Source organism: Alosa sapidissima, chromosome 13, assembly GCF_018492685.1.
Source record: "Alosa sapidissima isolate fAloSap1 chromosome 13, fAloSap1.pri, whole genome shotgun sequence".
Lineage (NCBI taxonomy): Eukaryota > Metazoa > Chordata > Actinopteri > Clupeiformes > Clupeidae > Alosa > Alosa sapidissima.
The window spans coordinates 30542171-30561772 of NC_055969.1; the positions used below are offsets into that span (position 1 = coordinate 30542171).

Consider the following 19602-nt stretch of genomic DNA (forward strand, 5'->3'; position numbering starts at 1 on the left):
CCATATAATACAAAATTGGCCGGTCAGCCACTGGCCCCCTGTACTTTTCACAGATGAGAGCAGGTTCACTCTGAGCACATGTGACCGATGTGAAGGGTTCTGGGGATGTCATGGAGAACATTATGCTGCCATCAATGCAACATCATTCAGCATGACCAGTTTGGTGGTGGGTCAGTGATCTATGGAGGCATATCCTTGGAGAAACGCACAGACGGCACCCTCACTGCTCTTAGGTGTTGGGATGAAATTTTCAGACACATTGTCTGACCCTGCACTGGTGCAGTGGGCCCTGGGATCCTCCTGGTGCATAACAATGGTCGGCCACATGTGGCCAGAGTGTGCAGGCAGTTCCTGGAGGATGAAGGAATTTATACCATTGACTATCCCCCACACTCCCCAGACTTAGTCTCAGAGTTGTTCTGGTGGATTTATGCTCTGGTCCAACACTGCCAGGTTGACCACCACAGACTGTGAAGGAGGTCACTTATGGATGTGTCTACATCTGAGAGCAGATCCCCAATCAAATTTAGGCAAAAGTTAATGCTTTGCACTTCTGATTGGCTGGGCTAGCTGTCAATCTGGGTGGCACTGGCTCACCCATGCCCTTATGTGGCTGCACGCCTGGCATGAAATAATGGCCCTTTTTGAAACTAGTTACTACTTTCTCCCTAGCCACTTGCACTCTGTTTGCGTGTTCACGTGCAGGGTCTGCCATATTAAGGGGTATTCGGAACCAATTACTGGTAAGTAGTAGCATGTTATGAACCCTTCAATGTCGCGTGAACACCAATGGTGATTTGTCGAGGGTCTGTCACGTATGTGGCACGTCATGGACATTTCATACTAATTTTAGCTCTGTGTGAGGACCCCCTGTAAACAAATCTAAGGTTCCTTTATAACCTGTTTCCACTAGGGAGGGAAGTTTGTTGAGTGCGGCATTATGCTCTACGCGCTCCTCAAGGAAACCTTATTTAGCTGTGAGGGGTATTCCCATCCAAGTGCACTTCATAAGCGAGGGGCTGTGGATGGGGACCAGTTTCGGAAAGGCCCACCGTTCAAACGTACTTCACAATATCTTCTAAAGGCCATGTGTCAGATCAAAAACTAATTCTTTCCAGATCATAACTGGGTAGAAGCATACCAATGGAAGCTTTGAATCAAGTGTGCTTTCATTATCCACCCTGCCCCCTCCCTAATATTTATTTATTTTTAAATCACATTTATAGGTCAGAAGCTGGGCAATCGCAACGGCGCGGATGTTGGGGTGTGTAGACCGTGATGATTTCTATGACGTGGAGGAGGTTCTGGCCTGCATGTTCTGTGTGCTTGAGCTGGGCATCTCTTTTTCTCTGGAGGACTCTGACCCACCCTCAGCCTGTAATGGCAAGCTTGCCCGCATGCCAACGCACCTCTATGACTCTAGCAATGTGAAAAACTACTGGCTAGGTGGGTAGATGCCTTATCCCATCTCTACTGTTTCTCTTTTTTTCCCCTTGTTACAAAGAACTAAGGCCTGTATTTGTGTCTGTCTCTATTTTGCTTATCAGGTATTTGCATGTTGTTAACGGTTTTGGATGCCCAGGCAATGAACTCGCTGTTTTTAGGACCTAACAAACAGACCAACATCCTGCAGTGCATCCTCAATGCTATGGAGGAAGATGGGAGAGGTACTCATTTATTTTAGTGTGTGCATTTCTGGAAACACACACGCACCCATCTGCGTCTTTACATGCTTTTTGGTACATTTACCAATTGGTATAGACGCAGACACAGACTTCTCTCCCATGAACCAGTGGAGAAGTACAGAATCATGTGTTCAGAGTTCAGACATATATTATTGCTTCTCAGAAATGTTCACTCATTGTATTTGCTTATGGTACCTAATTGCTTGGATGTCATGAACATTATTATTTGTTATCTGTATTTAAATTAACCAAATGTATGTTCATTCCACATTTCTTTTGTAGAATTTGACTCCACTTCTGACCCATTCTGGCCAGCTCTTCAGTGTTTCATGGTGATTCTGGACCGCCTAGGCCCCCTCAGCTGGGGTTACATCGACCCCATCAAAGCCTTCAACACAATTACTGACAGCTGCAGCTATATATCAGAGATTGAAACAATCAGATCAAAGTAAGAGAAAATGGTCATGGTTTTCTGATGGTTTAAGTTAAAATTAGCCACAAATTGGTGTAGTTGATAGGGCTGCACAATTATCGCAATTCCCAGTCGCAAAAGCTTAATAATTAGAAAAAAGAATAATTTTGTCACATTTCTGACTTTTATATCAGTTTCATCCTTATTGACTAGGTCACTCGAATTGGTGGGTGTGCGTAGCTCATGAGGTGCACAGGTTCTTATTGGTGGTGGACGTGCTCACCAATCTGGGACCGTGGCATAAATTAAAGAGGCATTTGGAATATTGAACTGAATCAATTCATTGATCGCAATATCTGTCTGAAAAATATTAATATTATTTTTTTGCAGCACCCGTACGAATGTGAAGGAAGAGATTGAAGATGAGCACCTAGTCACTTGTAGTCAGATGGTGTATGCAACGTTCCTTCAACAAAAATCAAGTAAGGTAAGTACAACACAGGAAATAAAGATAATTATCACATGAATAAATTAGAGCTGCTTTTCAACCAAGGTAAAGGTGGAAAAAAGCTAGACCTGATGGTATGTATAGTAACCAAGACTTCATACAAGAACTAAAATCAGTTCCTGACTACTCAAGTCGTAATTTCCTGTTCTGCAGTCCAACAGGAGTCATCGAGCAGAAGGGCCTGACCAGCAGGTGTATAAAGAGATGGCATCCCTTGTCAGTTTACTCCATACAGAACTGGGGAAGGAGATGCACTTGTACAACAGCACCTTCCTTTGGTTTATTCCTTTTGTGCGCTCCGTCATGAACATGGCTGAACTTAGCATCCATTACATACAGCCAGTGGTACAATACTTGCGTGACCAAGTCAGAAAAATGGTTACCAAGTCCGCCATATGGGACAAAGTCACAGTGTTTTTTGCCTACCTCCTGGTCCATGTTGTGGAAATGCTTCTAACTGAGGGACGAATGGATATTTTGCAACACTGCTCGTACATGTGGATAAAGATTATTGTCAAGGGGGCCATGATTGACAACTTGGGTACAGGGGTATTTGAGCTGTCTGTATCCTCATCCTCCTCCATGTGGGGCTCTGGTCGATCCGCTGGGGGTGCGTTGACTAGTCTTAGCAGCACCCTCCACCTGGCATGCTTGAAAGTTATTCGTCTGGTTCTAAAGGAGGGAGGCCGTCTGGGCTCTGATGTACACCCTCGTGCGTTACATTTCCTGAACCTGTTGAACAAACATCTACGTGATGCCACTCCCAGAGGGTTGAGTTTGTCATTATCTGAACAGAATGAACTCCAACATTGCCTTAAGCATCTAGCAGAAACGTTTGCAAAGAAAGTCCAAATGTCTGCCTCCACAGCACCCTCTGTGTCTGCTTTACCCACTCCCCCAGCAGAAACTGCAGCAATGGAGTCCCCTTTTGTTGGACAAGCCCATCTGAATTTCATCAAAGAGGAGCCTATGTCGTGTAGTTCCCCTGTTAGGGACATGGACTGTACTTCTAATGTCACATCTGTCAAAGAGGAGCTAGGTGTGGAAATTCATCATCTGAAGCCTGATCTTGGGAAACTGCAGGCTATTCGTTCTCGTCTCCACGATAACCTGCCCAAGATGCAGGCCATCATGCAGAACAAACCAGCTGGAGACGATCATGTCAATCCACCTAGTCTGATTTCCGAAGGGAAAAGACCACCAGGTAGTCCTCGTCCTTCGACCTCTAACTGTGCATCACACTTACCAGATGAGGAGGAAGATGATGAGCCACTGCTTGTTATGCAGCAGCGTCTAATACAAGGGGAAAATGACGAGAGTGAAGAGGAATCAAATGCAAGCATTATAGTAATTTCCGATGAAGACATGGCCTCTGTAAGTTGTGTAGAGAGTGGTGATGACATGGGACCCCTGTTTCAGATTAAAAAGGAACAGGAGCATTTGGTAGAGAGCCCTGGCCGTGACTTTGATGGCGCTCTCAGCGAATCGCAAGTGTTCGAGTTTGAGACTCAGGAGAATGTTGCGACTGCTTGGAGCGACACACATTTTGATTTGGCAGGTTCATCAAAAGGCCCCATCAGTGCTGGCTTTGAAACTGAGTTTGTCAAACCGAAATCTCCCCCCAAAAAAGTTTCTTCAAAGAAACCGAAACCACCACCACCACCTATCATTGAGGCACAACCTTTGAGGAAGAAACGGACTTCAGCTGCTCGTCAAGTAGCCCAGGCAACAAATGTTGAAGCTACAGTTGACACACCAAGCACATCCCATGGTAACACCTCTACCCCGGTCATCGTTCCTCCTAAGAAAGTTCGAAAGCTTCCAGAACCCACGTCAACTGTGGAGCGCCTGGGATTGAAGAAGCGTAAAAGGATGGCATTTGACCTATCTCAGCGGTCCCGGGACTCTGTGGAAGAACTGCGCCGTCATGGCCAGACGGTGCAGGTGGAAAAGAAAGTAAAACGACATCGTATCCCCAAACCTACCCCAACCCACAAGACCATGGGGAAGAATCAAAAGCTGCTGGCCTCCCAGGAGATGCAGTTCCACAGACTGAGTCGTAATCAGCTACAGAAAGTGCCTTCTCAGAAGCAGACCACTCCCTTGTCTCCAACTAGGCAAGCCCAGACAGCCAGATCATGTATGAGTGAGGGAAAGAAGCAAGAGAGAAACGGTAATGATTCAAACTTGCAGAGCTGTGACTTGGATCAAAGATCTAATGGAAGTGGTGATGGTACCCCCACTGCTAGCGTTGCTGAGATTGACAATGGCGATGTTGAGGAACGGAAAGATGTTTTTGTTGGCCATGACTGGAATCTTACTCTATGCGATCCCACAGACATGGAGCTCTGCTCCCAAATGGAGCAGTTTGATGATGAGAATGATCATAATAATGATTACTATGATGACGTCTTCCTCACACAGAGGGATCCTGTTGATATGGACATTGATGATGAGGAGGAGGAGCCTTCATTGCCTTCAGTGCCTTCATTACCTGTGGATCAACCTAAAGAGAATATATCTCCCTCTATGCTTCCTTCATTACCCCAACCTTCGACAGGACCTCTACCATGCACCATGCACCAAAGTGATGACCCTTTGAAGCCTGACATACCTTCGATGACCCAGAAGAAGGCTAGGCCTTCTACCACAAAGATATACACCCCTAGTTCCCGCAATGATACTCTGGTCCAAGATATGAAACTCCCACCTCCCAAACCAAAGATTTCCCACCAAGCACTTATGCCTCCGCCTCCTGTACCACCAGCTAAACCACGCCCATCCGCTCCATCTATAGTCAGACCACCTCCCATACTCAAAGCCCCACCTCCCCCCTTGCGACCTGTTGAGCCAAGCTACAAACCTGCTCCGCAGCCGACCCCCACGTACAAGACATACCCCCGTGCTGAAGCATCCACCTCATCAAGCAGACAACCTTTATTCTCGCACACCTTAAGGGCATCCATCCTTAAGGCAAACATTCTGAAGTGGAAGTACAGCTTTTTCAAGGAGTATAAGCAGTTTGGCCCCCCAGAGGCTCTCTGTGATCTGCCTCTAAAGCCTGTGCCACAGACCTTTCCGTCATTTATGGACTATTACGAGACCTTTCTCCCTCTGCTGGTTACCAACACATTTGAAGAGGTTTGTCATTGTTCATATATTAATACATACTATATGTTGCTGTCTGCTCTGGTATAGATGGTAGATCTGTCTTTTCTCTCCATATCTGGATTCTTAACAGTTGTATGAGCTAATCACACTTAATCATTTAAAAGCCCTCAATTAACGCAATTAAATTGCATGGAAAAAAATCTGGGCATAGTCATCTAGCAGTTTTATAGTTTTTCACGTCTCATGAGCCACCTGAAACTAGTTCTTTGAAAACATTGTGTTCAAGCCATCAATAATGGTCCCTCTAGCTGCGTTCACATCAACAATTTTTTTTTTTTTTTTTTAAATCGATTGAAATCATTCCCATTAGAGATTCCAACCAAACTGTTTACATGAACGTAAATAAAGGCATCTGTTTTTGGTGACTCGTGCCGAACCCTTTCTGGCTCATTTTCATCTCTAGGCCTTCTCTAGCATTGTTACACAACTTGCGTATTCAGCGTCTGGTTTGCTTCACAGCTGGTCAGTGATTGGCTGAGGGAGGACCGGGTCAAACTGAAGCTTATGGTTCAGTCTGTTGATTACGGCTCTTTGGATACTGGCCTCTTCACCGTCACCAATGCTAATTTTACTGGTAAAAAACCCTCCCTGTCTTGAATGCCTACTTTCTACACCATCTGCTTCTCTAGTCTTTCTCCTGCATTTGTCTTGCATCTCCATACCAATAAGAATAGTCAGCTGTCTGCCTGTGTGATAATGAAGGTTTGAGTGGTACTAACTGTATGTGTCTTTAACAGCAAATCTGACACCACAGCAGGAGTCTCAACAGTTCTACCCAAAAGAGGACGACGTTGTGATCCTGTGGCTTCCACAAAACTCTCCTTCATATACTCACTCGCCCTTCAGCGATGAACACAAACCAGATGATTGTCAGCCACACTTTGGTGTCGTCTCCCGCAGTAATGTTATTATTGCAGGTGTGTGTGTGTGCAAGCGTGTGCATAAACTGAGCACTAAATGCAGGCTAATGCTAAACCCATGCCTCTATTCTATTCTGTTTCGTGCTGCTGGAGGACAGGTTCAAGGCGAGACCTGAAACTGAAGGTACAGACACTTGGCAACGTATTGTCCGTTGACAAGCAGCAGGTACAGTGTGAGGTGATTGGCAGTATGCTGAGTGCCATGCGGGAGCTCAATGCTCTGTGCCACATTCATGACAAGTCCTTAATTTCCACAATCCTGGCACCAGATAAGCACTTTGCACATTTCCTGCCTGCCTCCCAGCTTGACCCTAAGGTAAGAAAACATCCCATTTCATTTTCTGGGTATTCAGATCATACAGCTTGTCCTTGCACACATAGATCTATAATATTGTTTTACAGTGTTTTATTTTTTCCTCTTTCCTTAGTTTGAGGGATGTAATGTAGACCAGGCAAAGGCCATAGATTGTGGTGTTTCCATGGTGATGAGCAGACAGCCAACCCCCAAAATATGTATGATCCATGGCCCCCCTGGAACTGGCAAGAGTGACACAATAGTAAACCTGCTGTATCAACTATCACAGGTGTGTGTCTGTGTCTGTGTGTGTGCCTATATGTATACAGTACAAATGATTTTTCTCAGTAACCATGGTCCAATAGTCTTGCTTATGATGCTGTGTTTTGTAGCGTGGTGCAGCGGACCCCTCCGGGCAACAGCGTTTGCACGCACTGGTCTGTGCTCCCTCCAATGCCGCCGTTGACAATGTGATGAAGAAAATCATTGTGTTCTTCAAAGGACAGAACAAAGATGGAAAACACAAAGGTGCACTTTCACATGCACACACTGTTTTTATCTGGAGGAGTGTCTGTACAGGTGATGAGAACATTGCTTCTGTCTTTGTAGGCAACTGTGGAGATGTTAACCTAGTGAGACTGGGCAGTGAAAGGACCATTTGTGAGGAGGTTGTGGCGTTCAGTTTGGACAGTCAAACCAGGAGTCGAACAGGTGAGACTCCTTGCACAGAGCTACACACATTGCAACAGGTGCCCTGGCTCAGTTTTAACATTATTCTCATGTGGCTTGCATAGTAAAAGCACAGGTACATGTGAAGAGTATTGAGCAGAAGATTGCAGACTTGGAGCAGAACATGGAAAACCTGAACCATATGTGTGCCATGGCCCAAGACCCAGCAAAGGTAAGTGTGTGTCTATCGGTCTCTCTATCCTTTCGAGAGGCAACTGAACTGAACTTGTTGAGCTCAGGCAACAATGTCATTCAATGATTGTGCAATACTGTCCTGTGTTTCTGTGCAGGGAGAGTGGGGGTTTATGTAGGACAGGGATTCCCAAACACAAACACACATGGTACACGAGCTTCCACTAGGACATAATGTGCACTTTATCACATCTGATTTTTGCTGCACTGGATGATTCAGCTGTGACTTAAATATTTCGATCCTCACATGTTCCTAATTCATTCCTAATTGACCTTTTGTACTGTTTACACTTTGCCATAAGAAATCTCAAGTATTATATGGTTGAGTTTTTCCTCTGTATAGTCAGGGTCCCTGTGCTTTTCTAACCCTTGAGCCACTAAACGACTTTTTTTTTTTTTTTTTTTTTTTTTTTTTTTTTTATACATGATCATCGCTATGTTTTCCATTCGCAGTGCTTAACTTGTTGCCCATTTCTTTTGTAGCTTGCTCAATTGCGGGACAAGAACTCAAAGCTGAATGAGGAGAGGGAGAAACTGAGTCACCAAATGAAACAGGTTAAACCCATATTTACACATACACAGAATGAGAATGCTTTTTGAACATCAAAATTGTTTTAGTTAAGATACAAATGTAATGACAAAGAAAGGACAAGTTGTCTTCCATTTAAAGTGTATGGACAAACAGAAACCAGCCAGCTAATAGGCTGTTTACAGCTTAACATCATTTTCAATAGTTTTTGTGGCCGAACTATGGGCAGTGACTTGGTAGATCGGATCACATTAATGACCTGACGATGACCAATGCACAGGTGCACCAAGTTGTACTTGTACAAACTAACCATCTTAAAACAGCTAGACTCATGACTGCCATGGACCTTATTACGGACCAAATGTATCGGTCTAACATGGAAAGCCGTGCAGACTCAAGCATAGAAATCATCGGTAACACTTTACTTGACGGTATCGACATGAGTGACATGACACTGTCAGGAACACATGACACTGTCATGACACATGAAACCTAATCCTAACCTCTAACTCTAATCCTAACCCCAACCCCAGCCCTAACCCTAACCATAATTCTAAACCCTAGCCTAACCCTAACCCTAATCCTAACCCTAACTTATGACAAAAACCGAATGTCACTTAATAACAGAAGTGTTATGTCATAAATGTTTGACATGTCTATGACATGTTCATGACAGTGTCATGTCACTCTTATGTCGACACCGTCAAGTAAAGTGTAACCAAATCATCTTCCTACGAAGCTCATGTGTGATTAATGAAACGGATATTGCTCCAATCCCAGTGCAATTTGAATGTCAGTTCCTATATTCTTGATTTAGAAGCCTTGCCCTTAGAATACAAGGCATAGAGATGCATAATCCGTCCAAGAAGAAAATAATCTAACCTGGACATTGACACTGACTGTGCATTTGGCAGCCTGAAAGGTGGCATCAGAGTCTGAAATTATTTCTGTCAGCAAAATAATTTCTGCTACACTTTAATTACAACTTACAACTAATGCATTATTGCAAAACCATGCAATACGGTCATTGCATTTAATTGGTGGAAAACTAAAGATGGCATGCTCTTTTGTGTACAAAAAACAATAAGGGAATGATTGCCTACAAGATGGACATGGCCTACAAGGAATTATGTTTAAGCTGTACAAGCTACATTACAACTTTACAATTTAGAAATGCCTATTAGAAATGTTTCACATTCAACCGTTGCCTAAACAAACAAACCTTAACCCATTTTCCTCCCAAGTTCTTCAAAATGGTTAAATTGACAGTGAAACGGATTGTCATTAATGTTCCTGTATGAAATTCCTCCTATATGCACACATACAACAATGCATGGACACCTTTCTTCGATACAACACGTGATTCTCATGCTCGTTCAGGTACTTCGCTCCAAGAAGGAGCCATAGATACTCATGTAAACACAATACATCTTATACTGCCTTCAGCATCTCTTGCCATGGTATGCTACTCCACATGATCACTAATATGTCAACAACTATTTCTTGGAGATCCAGGACCATAATACTTGTCTGCTTCAGGCAGAATTCTCTACACTCATGACAATAAAGGTCGCATGATCTTTATTAGAGTTGTGACCTAGAGAGGGCAAATTTCAGATGGAGCACCATTGATGCACAGGAACATTTGGGTTTTATTAGTAAACCTTTATAGTAAAAGAGAACTAATATATGTTGTAAGTAAACTGACACCAACGCATAAAGATAAAATGCACATCTAATATATGAAAACTCTAATGTTACTCACCTCTTTCATAAAAGCTGGTTAGTAAACACTTCTAGTTGATGGAAACTGTTTATTAATAACTTCTAATGTATAAAATCTTGTTCTTGATCTTAAAGTTATACAATCATAACCACATACATGAGGTATCTAGTCTTTGTATCCAAGTCTAGTCATTGTATTTAACATTTCTGTCGTCTCCTCTACCTTAACTGCACTCAACAGGTTCAACAACAGTTTCCACAGCCTCTCATTCAGCAAAACATGCAACGGGTCATTCTGACCTCCAATCACTAAACAATCCCTCCAATGCCCAATATATCTAGCGCAACAAATGTTGCTGCCACTGCTGGCTTTGAGGCATGTCTGGTCTGTCTATAACAAAGGCATGTCTGGTCCGTCTCTTGTCCACAGTGCAAAAGTGGGAGGCAAAACACGCAGCGGCTCATACTGCAGGAGGCCAACATCATCTGCTGCACCCTGAGCACCAGCGGAAGCATCGTGCTGGAGTTGGCCTTCCGCCGCCGAGGACGTGTACCGTTCAACTGTGTCATCATTGATGAGGTGAGGCCAGGATCAGCTCAGCAATCTGTTAGTGCTAGTTTGTCCTGAGGGGTATTCCATCAACCTCGCTAAAGGCCAAACCTGCACAAGCAGAGATGACTCTGACCTAAACCTCGCTTGAATAAACGAGGCTAAGATGCCGCTAACTTGAGTTAATGGGACGGCTTGAGCCCTAAGTGAAAGTCTATGCAAGTTCAGGCCATTCCTGTTAAGCGCCGCCTTCATTAGTGAGGTTGATGGAATACCCCTCTGCACTGTGGTCACTAGTAATATATCTGTTTTTTGTGTGTGTCACAGGCAGGTCAGGCCAAGGAGACTGAGACTCTGATTCCTCTGCTGTTTCGTTGCCCCTCGCTTGTCCTGGTGGGAGATCCTAACCAGCTTCCACCAACAGTCATATCACAGGTATTGCCCACAACTTACCAGAGAAGTGCTTTTATTTACTCAGAGTAACTTGGTGTGTGGAGAAGAGACTTATTTGCCACCATACACCATGTATGGTTCAGCTCTCCTGCTCATTTCGCTCCTTTCTTTTCTTATCTGATAAAATAAAAATGTTTATGTACATGCGCGCCTGTGTGTTCCTGCGCATGCAGTATGAGACTGGTCTTGGACCTCCCTGCCCGTCCATGTGCATACATGGAAAGCCTAACCCCACAGCCACCCTAGCTACAAGACCCAGACAAAGTTCATTTTCAATGGAGTGGGAGTTTCACAGTGACGAGACAAGTGGTCGTTATGCCGCCAGCTACGTGGTGCCAAAATAGACAAGAAGTCTATTTTAAGCAAATGCTGAGCAATGAGACTTCAACTGCCCAACAGAGTGAAGGCATAAACTTTCTTCTCTGAACAAGATCTGTAGCTTTTCTCACTTCTGCTATCCAGCATTGGCAAACTCATGATTGCCTGTTCCGAATGAAAAGCCCCCAACCTCTTACTATATAAAGGCATAGGCCTAAGGCCTCTTAAGTCATGAACCATACATCTGTACAATGTTTGTACATGCAGGCTCTAAAAGTATTTGACAAAAAGCCAATTTTCTTAATTTTTGGCACCTTTTAGAGTTTGTTCAAATCTGTGCAGTGTGCAAAATTCTACATGGCTTGGCTCCCACCTTGTACATGATTTTGTGTATTTCCGCTCTGTACCTCTAAGATCTGCCAAATTACCCTCCATGCACAACTGCACTGTACTCTTCCGTTCCGTACAACCTTTGGACAGTCAGCAGAAGCTTCAAATTTCATTAAACATTGAAATTAAACATTAAAAACCCCTCAACTCTGCAACCACTAACATCCTGCTTTTCTTTCTTGTATGCATGCGTGCAATGCACAACAAATAAACGAGTAGGCCGTGCCACGACAGAGCAAAGTAGCGTAGCTAGTACCTATTATTTTCTTAAGAAAAACTGAACGCCCAAAGGAACCTTTTTTTTTTTTTTAAAAAACTCATTGCTGCAGCTCCTGATACTGGCGGCACTCTTTGAACCTCACACACGCACTTGCTCTTTCCAGACCGCCCTCCAGTCACCTAGCGCATTCATCTGTTAATTTGGTGCTGATTGAGCGAAGACCGAGATTTAGTTGTCCATGCTTTCATTTGGTTAACTATCAGAAGCACTTACGTGTGCAATGTAAGCTGAGCAACAGTATGATATATTGTCATCTTAAATATTAACTGTGAGTAAAATACATGTTATGCTGTTTTTATCAATGACGTCACTTTCGGTTCGTTATTACATAATGAACCATATTGTTACATTTTGATTAAAAAAATCGCAAGACCCGCATCTTGTAATAACAACCACAATATGTAATAACTTATTAATATGTAATAACTTATTACATAATGCAGCAAAATATTTTTCATATTGCATTCAGGCAGTTTATTACAAAATGCGGCAGTTATGACTGACGTGATATTTATTTCATTTTATTGAGTTATTACATAATGCGGTGTTACAGGGTGCACACAATCTGAAGTCTAAATCATGATTCCATGTTCTTTATACGATGCATAACGTCACAGGGCCTTCTTAGTTTCCATACGTCATGTCAAATCAGGGTTCTCCCCCTTGACAGGTGATTGACATGTTGACAAGTCAATCAGGGCCCTGGTCAACCTAGTCACCTAGTTCCAATTTTTTATTAGTCATTATAATATGATGATTTTGTGTTTTGTGCACAAGGGAGCTGTTGTAATCGTCTTGTTCCCTACATTCAGGCGATCTCATGCATTGTTTCGCTTGTCTGTGCATGGGCTCATCACATGAGTTTTTAGGGGACATGGCATCAAGTTTTCTACTGCAGAGTGACTCCTAGGCCTTTTTCGTCAGAAATTTACCACATTAACTTTGCACTTTTAAATCTAAAATATGTCATGAGCTCATGTACGATCTATCTGCCAGCCACCTACTTTGCCTTAGCAAGCAACTACTTTCACAGCACAGCCTTGTTTACCAGCTCGTAACAGCAGTGAGAGCACCAAGCAAGCATCAAGGACAAGAACATTAACCTGCATAAAGTCAAACACAACATGAAAGGAAGAGTATGGATAAAGCGGCTTAAATAAAGCACGCTGGTCGCAGTCAACATTTTAGAGTGGCCCAGTCCAGACCTCAATCCATGAAATGGTGAGCACAAAGCCAGAGTGACGGCCAAGAATAGTTCCTGCCTCAAACTGGATAGCTGTTGAAAAGGTGTTCTAAAATCACTGGAAACGTTCTCTTGGGCCATATTGCTGAATTTAGTCATCTGTTTCATACCATTCTGACTGCCACTGAGAATACAGATGCCTCAAACAACCAGCTGGGGTGCTGGGGAGTTCTATTTTGATGACCCAGAGTGATTATGCCAGGTGGTGTTTTGTCAGAAGGAGGCATTGATACAGTGTGCCCTATTCCTCCTGATAGGACTGTAAGGCTGTGTTTGTTCAAGGCCAAGTCTAGAGGGAGATGCAACAGACGTTAGGGGCTTCCAAAAATGGCAAAGGATGAAATGTGAAATTCCAATGTGTCAATTAGGGCCGTGGCACCCGAAATTCAAATGGACGCCACGGGCAAACCGTTTGAGATATTGACCTGAAACTTCAGATTCCCTCGTTTGATAACATAAGGCATATTTTCACCGCTTTTCAGCAAAATCTTTTATTGGCGGTTTTCACATGGAATGACCCAAGATACCAGTTTCTGCTTTTTGTGTTTCCATAATTAGAGTTGTGTTTGAGTAGTTGCCTCATTTAACTCGCTAAGAGAGAGTATGGCACACATACACTTGCTTCATTGCATTTGATAATGCATGCCTTCTAGTCAGTATTGTGCGTTTCTTTTTTTATTTTTAAGTTTATGTTCTGTTTTTGTGTTTGTGTGTCTGTCAGAAAGTGAAGGAGCTAGGGTTTGATCAGTCACTGATGGCTCGACTGTACAAATGTATACACCGTCTGAGCCCCCCACGCATCCACTTCCTGAGTCAGCAATACAGGATGCACCCAGACATCTGCTCCTTCCCTTCCAGATACATCTACAACAACTTACTCAAGACCGATAGGTGAGGCGCATAGAGTTACTGTACTGTCCAAGCACATCTTCCTAAAGTAAACATTCAACTAAATACTTTTTGAAACCATGCTGCAACTTACAGTATGGGAATGACCGATGATGTATGATCCATATAAAGGTTTAAGAAACACCAGAATGAAATTACAAATTAATAAGCCATAGTAAAATGCTTCAGGAAATTCAGAAATTCAAAGTTAAGCTCAAACAACTGGTTGAAATTTGTATATTGAAATCTTAACCTTTTTCACATCGCATATCATATTTCCATTTCTGGTAAATATAATGTATTTTGATTCATTTTCAGAACGATCGCTCAGAATCGCTGCTCTAAAGAGTGGGCTTGTGAGTCCTACAGGGTGTTGGATGTTGCTGATGGACAGGAGATGAGAGAGAGGGAGTATGTCATCACCTTAAAGAAATGCATTTAAAAAATAAGCATGTGCTGCTCCATTACTTATGTTGACAATTTCTGTGTGTGCATGGCAGCTCATATTTCAACCCTAAGGAGGTGAAACTGACTGTAGAGTTAGTGCAGTTGGTCGTTGAGCGGTACCAGAACCGCACTTGTTCCCAGTCACTTCAAAAAGTCATTGGGGTCATCACGCCGTACAGTGGACAGAAGTTTCGGATTCGCGAAGCCCTCCGAAAAAAAAACTTGACAAAGTCAGTGTTGAACACACTCGCACACTCAATCTCACAACAGTAATTAATGGTTGAATAATATAAATACACATTTAACAAAAACATACACTGAATTGATGATTTTTGTATTTCTGTTGTGTTAGGGTGGTGGTGGACACAGTCGATGGCTTTCAGGGTAGGGAGATGGACTGCATCATTGTGTCCTGTGTGCGAGCCAGCAACGAAATGGGTTCCATCGGGTAAGTTTGTGAGCGTGCGCAAGTATGCCTGCAAAAGCATTAGCACTTGTGTTTGTATACATTTTTCCTTTTCCTCAATGCTTTGTGACCTGTCTGGGATTGCACTTCCAAGGTCATCTACTGCTTTTCTGTCATGTTCTGTATATGTTCAAATATGCAAACTGTCCTCAAAACATGACTAACTAGACGGCATACCAGGTGGCGCAGACCTCTGCCAAGGTCAAATGTAACTGCTTTTACAACCTTAGCAGGACTGAAACTTAATTCCTCAGGCTTAAGTAGCCGTTGACCAATAGATACCGCAACTGCTTATCTAACCAAGTGTTATGAGCTTGTTTCCTATAAGTAACAGTCCAATCAGAATTTGGGGTTCACCTCCTCAGCAGATGACTGATGTTTTGGCATGGTGGTATATTTACTACCATATTTCTCTTAAGATTCAGTCAGGACGATGGAATATCAGGATCCAGGCTTTTATTCTTTTCAATGAGGGGCCAGTGCCCCTCAAGGGAGAGGTACATGTTTGAGTCACCCCATCATGGGTTTCACCAGTATTCTCTGACTATACAGAAACAAATCTACCATATTTAAGTTACACACAAAGAGAAGGAGTGACTTACTAGTTTGAATATGCAATATAAAGGTGTGGTGTGTGGGGATGTGGTCTCTTGTTGTTGTCATCAGGCCTGGTCAGCTTTATTATTCTTTAATTAAGCTTCAAAGGCCTGGCCACATTGTTTTAACACCCCAACTTGCTCATGGCCAAATGGTGACAATATGACGTCTGCTCCCCCATCCTTGTTCCCCAGTCTATACAATAGAGAGTCACACCTGAGGATAAGCCAAAAGGTCCCTAGACAGTGCCTACTGAATTCTAATCATTCAAGGATAAACAATGGATACGCTGCATACAGACCAAAGACACACACACACACACACACACAGGGTACACATGGGTACAAAAATCACAAATGACCATAAGAAGTACACAGTATGTACATTTACAGAAATGGTTCTGAAAGTCTGCCAACACTTTCAGGCAAACCAACCAGGGATGTGAGATCAGTTGGCCTTACATATATGTTCTGTACAAAGTGTTCTTGGGTAAACTTTTCTCTATCCTCAGATAACCTAATATTCTATTTTGCTTATTAAATGCACTTGTGAACTGCTGACAGACAGACTGCACTTAATCAGCAAAACAACAGGAAAGTAAAGGGCTGACGGACAGACAAACATTTATCTGACCGCAAACACTTGCTATGTTCAGATAAAAGTCCTCTTTTTACATGAAAACAAATTTTGCATTTCGATTAGATATCAGGGTCCAGTCAAGGTTCAGTTTCATGGTTCCATGTCCCCTGCTGGTGTTGGTTCACTGTGTTTTATCAAGTCCAGAGTCAATGCAGCCTTCTACCAGGAAATGTTTAAAGCTCTTCATGTTTCCATCTGCTGACGAGCTTTATGGAGATGCTGATTTCCTTTTCCGGCTGGTCTCGGCACCTGGTCAGTGGTCACAGTGCCAAAACGGCTAGCAACTAGTTTGCTTACCATGGCGTTACGGTGTTTGATTTAGGGCTGGGCGATATGGCCTAAAAAACAATTCAGATTTTTTTTTTCACATAAAACCCGATTTACGATTTTAATCATTTTTATTTTATTTATTATTTTTTTTTTACCCCCTACAACATTTCAAATGACAAAAAATGTTGAAAAATTATGACCCGTTTTGTTCATTTTTTTCCCTTTGGAATTTTATCTAGTTTGGTAGTAGACCTATTAATTCTTTGATGGTTTCAGACAAGTTGGGTTGGAGGGTATAGTGCAGTTATCAGGCCTACTCTGGCATTTCCAATATCATTAGTTTAAACATTGTGCAGCAGGCCTAAGCCTTTTGAATGACCTCACTAATGAGCCATCAGGTCTGGTTTATGTTTGCTACCCATCAGCAGCTGGATAAAGTTTGGTGATGGAATTTGAAGAGAACATCGATTTAGAAACAAATCGATTTTAATGGGGGGGGGGACTTGATTTTCGATGTAAAATCGATATTTATGAGTTTATTTATTTTATCCCAGCCCTAGCTTAATTGGCCAAACAACTCATCGACCTGAACCCCATAGATAATCTATGGTTTATTGTCGAGGCAAATGAGACACCAGACCAAACAGTACAAACAACCTTAAAGGAATACTCCAGAGTAAAAATGACCTAGGCTCTATTTATGGTAGATACCAAGTTCAAACTGTGGTTTGAGAGAAAAAAATTGCATTTTGAGCAAGATTATTTTATACTATTGACTGCTCAAAAGTCAAAATATAATTATACTTCATTGGTTGTGTAGTGAATGTCCCTAGTATAGACAAACCAAAGTATTGTAAACTTTGAAAGTGTACAGAGGGGTTATAACAAGACCTGTTTCTGAAAGAAAGGAATCTTCTTACATGTTCCGTAGCGTTAAATGGGTGGGCACGTTTGATCTTGCAGCGCTGCGCAGATCTGACTGAACATGAAGCATGTTCGTGTTGTAAGATCCAGATCTGCGCAGCGCTCATGTCTACACTACATGTCCATCACAAATCCTTCTGCTGCTCAATAGTACATAGGCCCTTTTGGATATTTATTTTTCAGTCCCATGATAGTTTTTAAGTAATCTGTGATCAATGACTAACTGGAACATTTCTTTTAGCAAATAATAGTGGTAATTCTATAATTACCAATACAATACATATACTGCTCAAAATGAAGGGAACACAATTTTTTTTTCCACAATTGTTAAAACACATTTTTGAAACCTTCCACCCTTTTTTCCATTCTCAAACTACATTCACAGAATGTCTGACAGTTCTTGCAAAATAAAACACTCGCCTCAAAAGTTTGTTTGGCTCTGAGCACAAGTAAGTGTCAGAGTACTGATCCAGTGGATGATTGAAGTGTTCCCTTAATTTTTTTGAGCAGTATATTTTAGTTACACTCCTACTTTTTGGATAATAATTACTCTGTTAACTTAGGCATATATTTAGGGCCCGAGCACCGAAGAGCGCAAGGCCCTATTGTTTTTGTAAGGATTATTATTTATTATTATTTTAACTTTGTCTCAAAGCGTTTTCCTTTTTTGAGCTGGTTAAGATGGGGTGAAAAGTCTTGAAATTTGGTACACACATCAGGCGTCACGCAAAGCAGTTAGGTCACAGAGCTTGGCCCTGGGCGTGGCCCAGGGACTCAGTAGCGCCCCCTTAGGTGTTTGATGCAGTGGTTGGCACATACACACACCTACCAAATTTGATCGGTCTAGCTGAATGTATCTCCCCAAGATGAACAACTTTCGTATGTACAATGCATTAGCCACGCCCAACAGGAAGTGAGGTATTTGGGATTTTGTGCGGACTAAAATGTGATTAATTGTGATGCCAAAAGAGGTGCTTCCCATCGGTGAAAACGCATGAAATTTGGCACACACATCAAGAGGTACTGTGAATACACAGGAGACTCCATAGCGCCCCCTTATGTCACTGTGACTTGTGGTTGGCATATAGTTTTAGATACACACACCAAATTTGGTGGATGTATGTAACTCCCAAAAACAATCAACTTTTGTATTAACATGCCATTAGCCATGCCCACAGGACGTGAGGTAATTGGGACTTTGTGCATTGTGGACATGATCAATTGTAACATACTCCTCCTAGACGATTGATCCAATTCATGTGAAAGTTGGTATACATGATTCCAGATGACGTATGCTTCTGATTCTAAATTGTGAAGCTTTTTTTGATATGTTGTAATTTGACGAAATGGCAACTATGAATTTTAATACCCTTCCACATAAACAATAAATGTGTGTTTTTTTTTTTAAATTTCACAGGTCTTTGAATACCATGGTAGTGATGATATTCACATGCCCATAATGCATATTTGGCATAGCGCCACCACCTGGCAACAGAAAGAATGGCAATTACACGGATTTCACATGATCAATTTTAACATACTCCTTCTAGACAGTTTGTCAGGTTCATGTGAAATTTGGCAAATATGATGCCAAAATGTTGCTGATGGTAAATTGTGAAGGGATTTTTGATATGTTGTAATGAGTCATGATTTTAATATCTCACCATATAAACAGGAAATGTGTCAGTCACAGTGCATTGAATGAATGGTCTGAATCTTCTCAGGTTAATAGATATTATGATTATGATGATATCCAGACACCCAATGGGCCTGCCTGGCATAGTGCCACCACCTGGCCAAGTAGGAAATGTGCCAGAAATGCACAATGCCTTAAGTGATTGATCTGAAACTTCATAAAATATTGGATAATATCATTGTGATTTATATTCACACATATAATTCACATGCCTAGCATAGCGCCACCATCTGGCCAAACAGGAAATATGCCAGAAATGCTCTATGCTTTGAATG

General features: G+C 42.3%; 1 protein-coding gene across 4 annotated transcripts in view; it reads left to right on the forward strand.

The window, feature by feature from the left end:
* The window catches only part of setx (senataxin), a 30736-nt gene that overhangs the window by 8914 nt on the left and 2220 nt on the right, over positions 1 to 19602 (forward strand). For 3 of the 4 annotated variants that reach the window (XM_042058422.1, XM_042058421.1, XM_042058423.1), the window contains exons 5-23: positions 1227 to 1446; positions 1548 to 1667; positions 1968 to 2133; positions 2488 to 2584; positions 2759 to 5746; positions 6236 to 6350; positions 6514 to 6693; positions 6795 to 7012; positions 7125 to 7280; positions 7384 to 7519; positions 7601 to 7702; positions 7786 to 7892; positions 8396 to 8467; positions 10597 to 10746; positions 11044 to 11151; positions 14122 to 14291; positions 14607 to 14699; positions 14789 to 14965; positions 15088 to 15183. In XM_042058422.1, coding sequence (XP_041914356.1) covers positions 1227 to 1446; positions 1548 to 1667; positions 1968 to 2133; positions 2488 to 2584; positions 2759 to 5746; positions 6236 to 6350; positions 6514 to 6693; positions 6795 to 7012; positions 7125 to 7280; positions 7384 to 7519; positions 7601 to 7702; positions 7786 to 7892; positions 8396 to 8467; positions 10597 to 10746; positions 11044 to 11151; positions 14122 to 14291; positions 14607 to 14699; positions 14789 to 14965; positions 15088 to 15183 — 5471 coding nt within the window. The remainder of the gene's footprint in view (positions 1 to 1226; positions 1447 to 1547; positions 1668 to 1967; positions 2134 to 2487; positions 2585 to 2758; positions 5747 to 6235; positions 6351 to 6513; positions 6694 to 6794; positions 7013 to 7124; positions 7281 to 7383; positions 7520 to 7600; positions 7703 to 7785; positions 7893 to 8395; positions 8468 to 10596; positions 10747 to 11043; positions 11152 to 14121; positions 14292 to 14606; positions 14700 to 14788; positions 14966 to 15087; positions 15184 to 19602) is intronic. The other variant, XM_042058424.1, reaches the window with a different exon arrangement.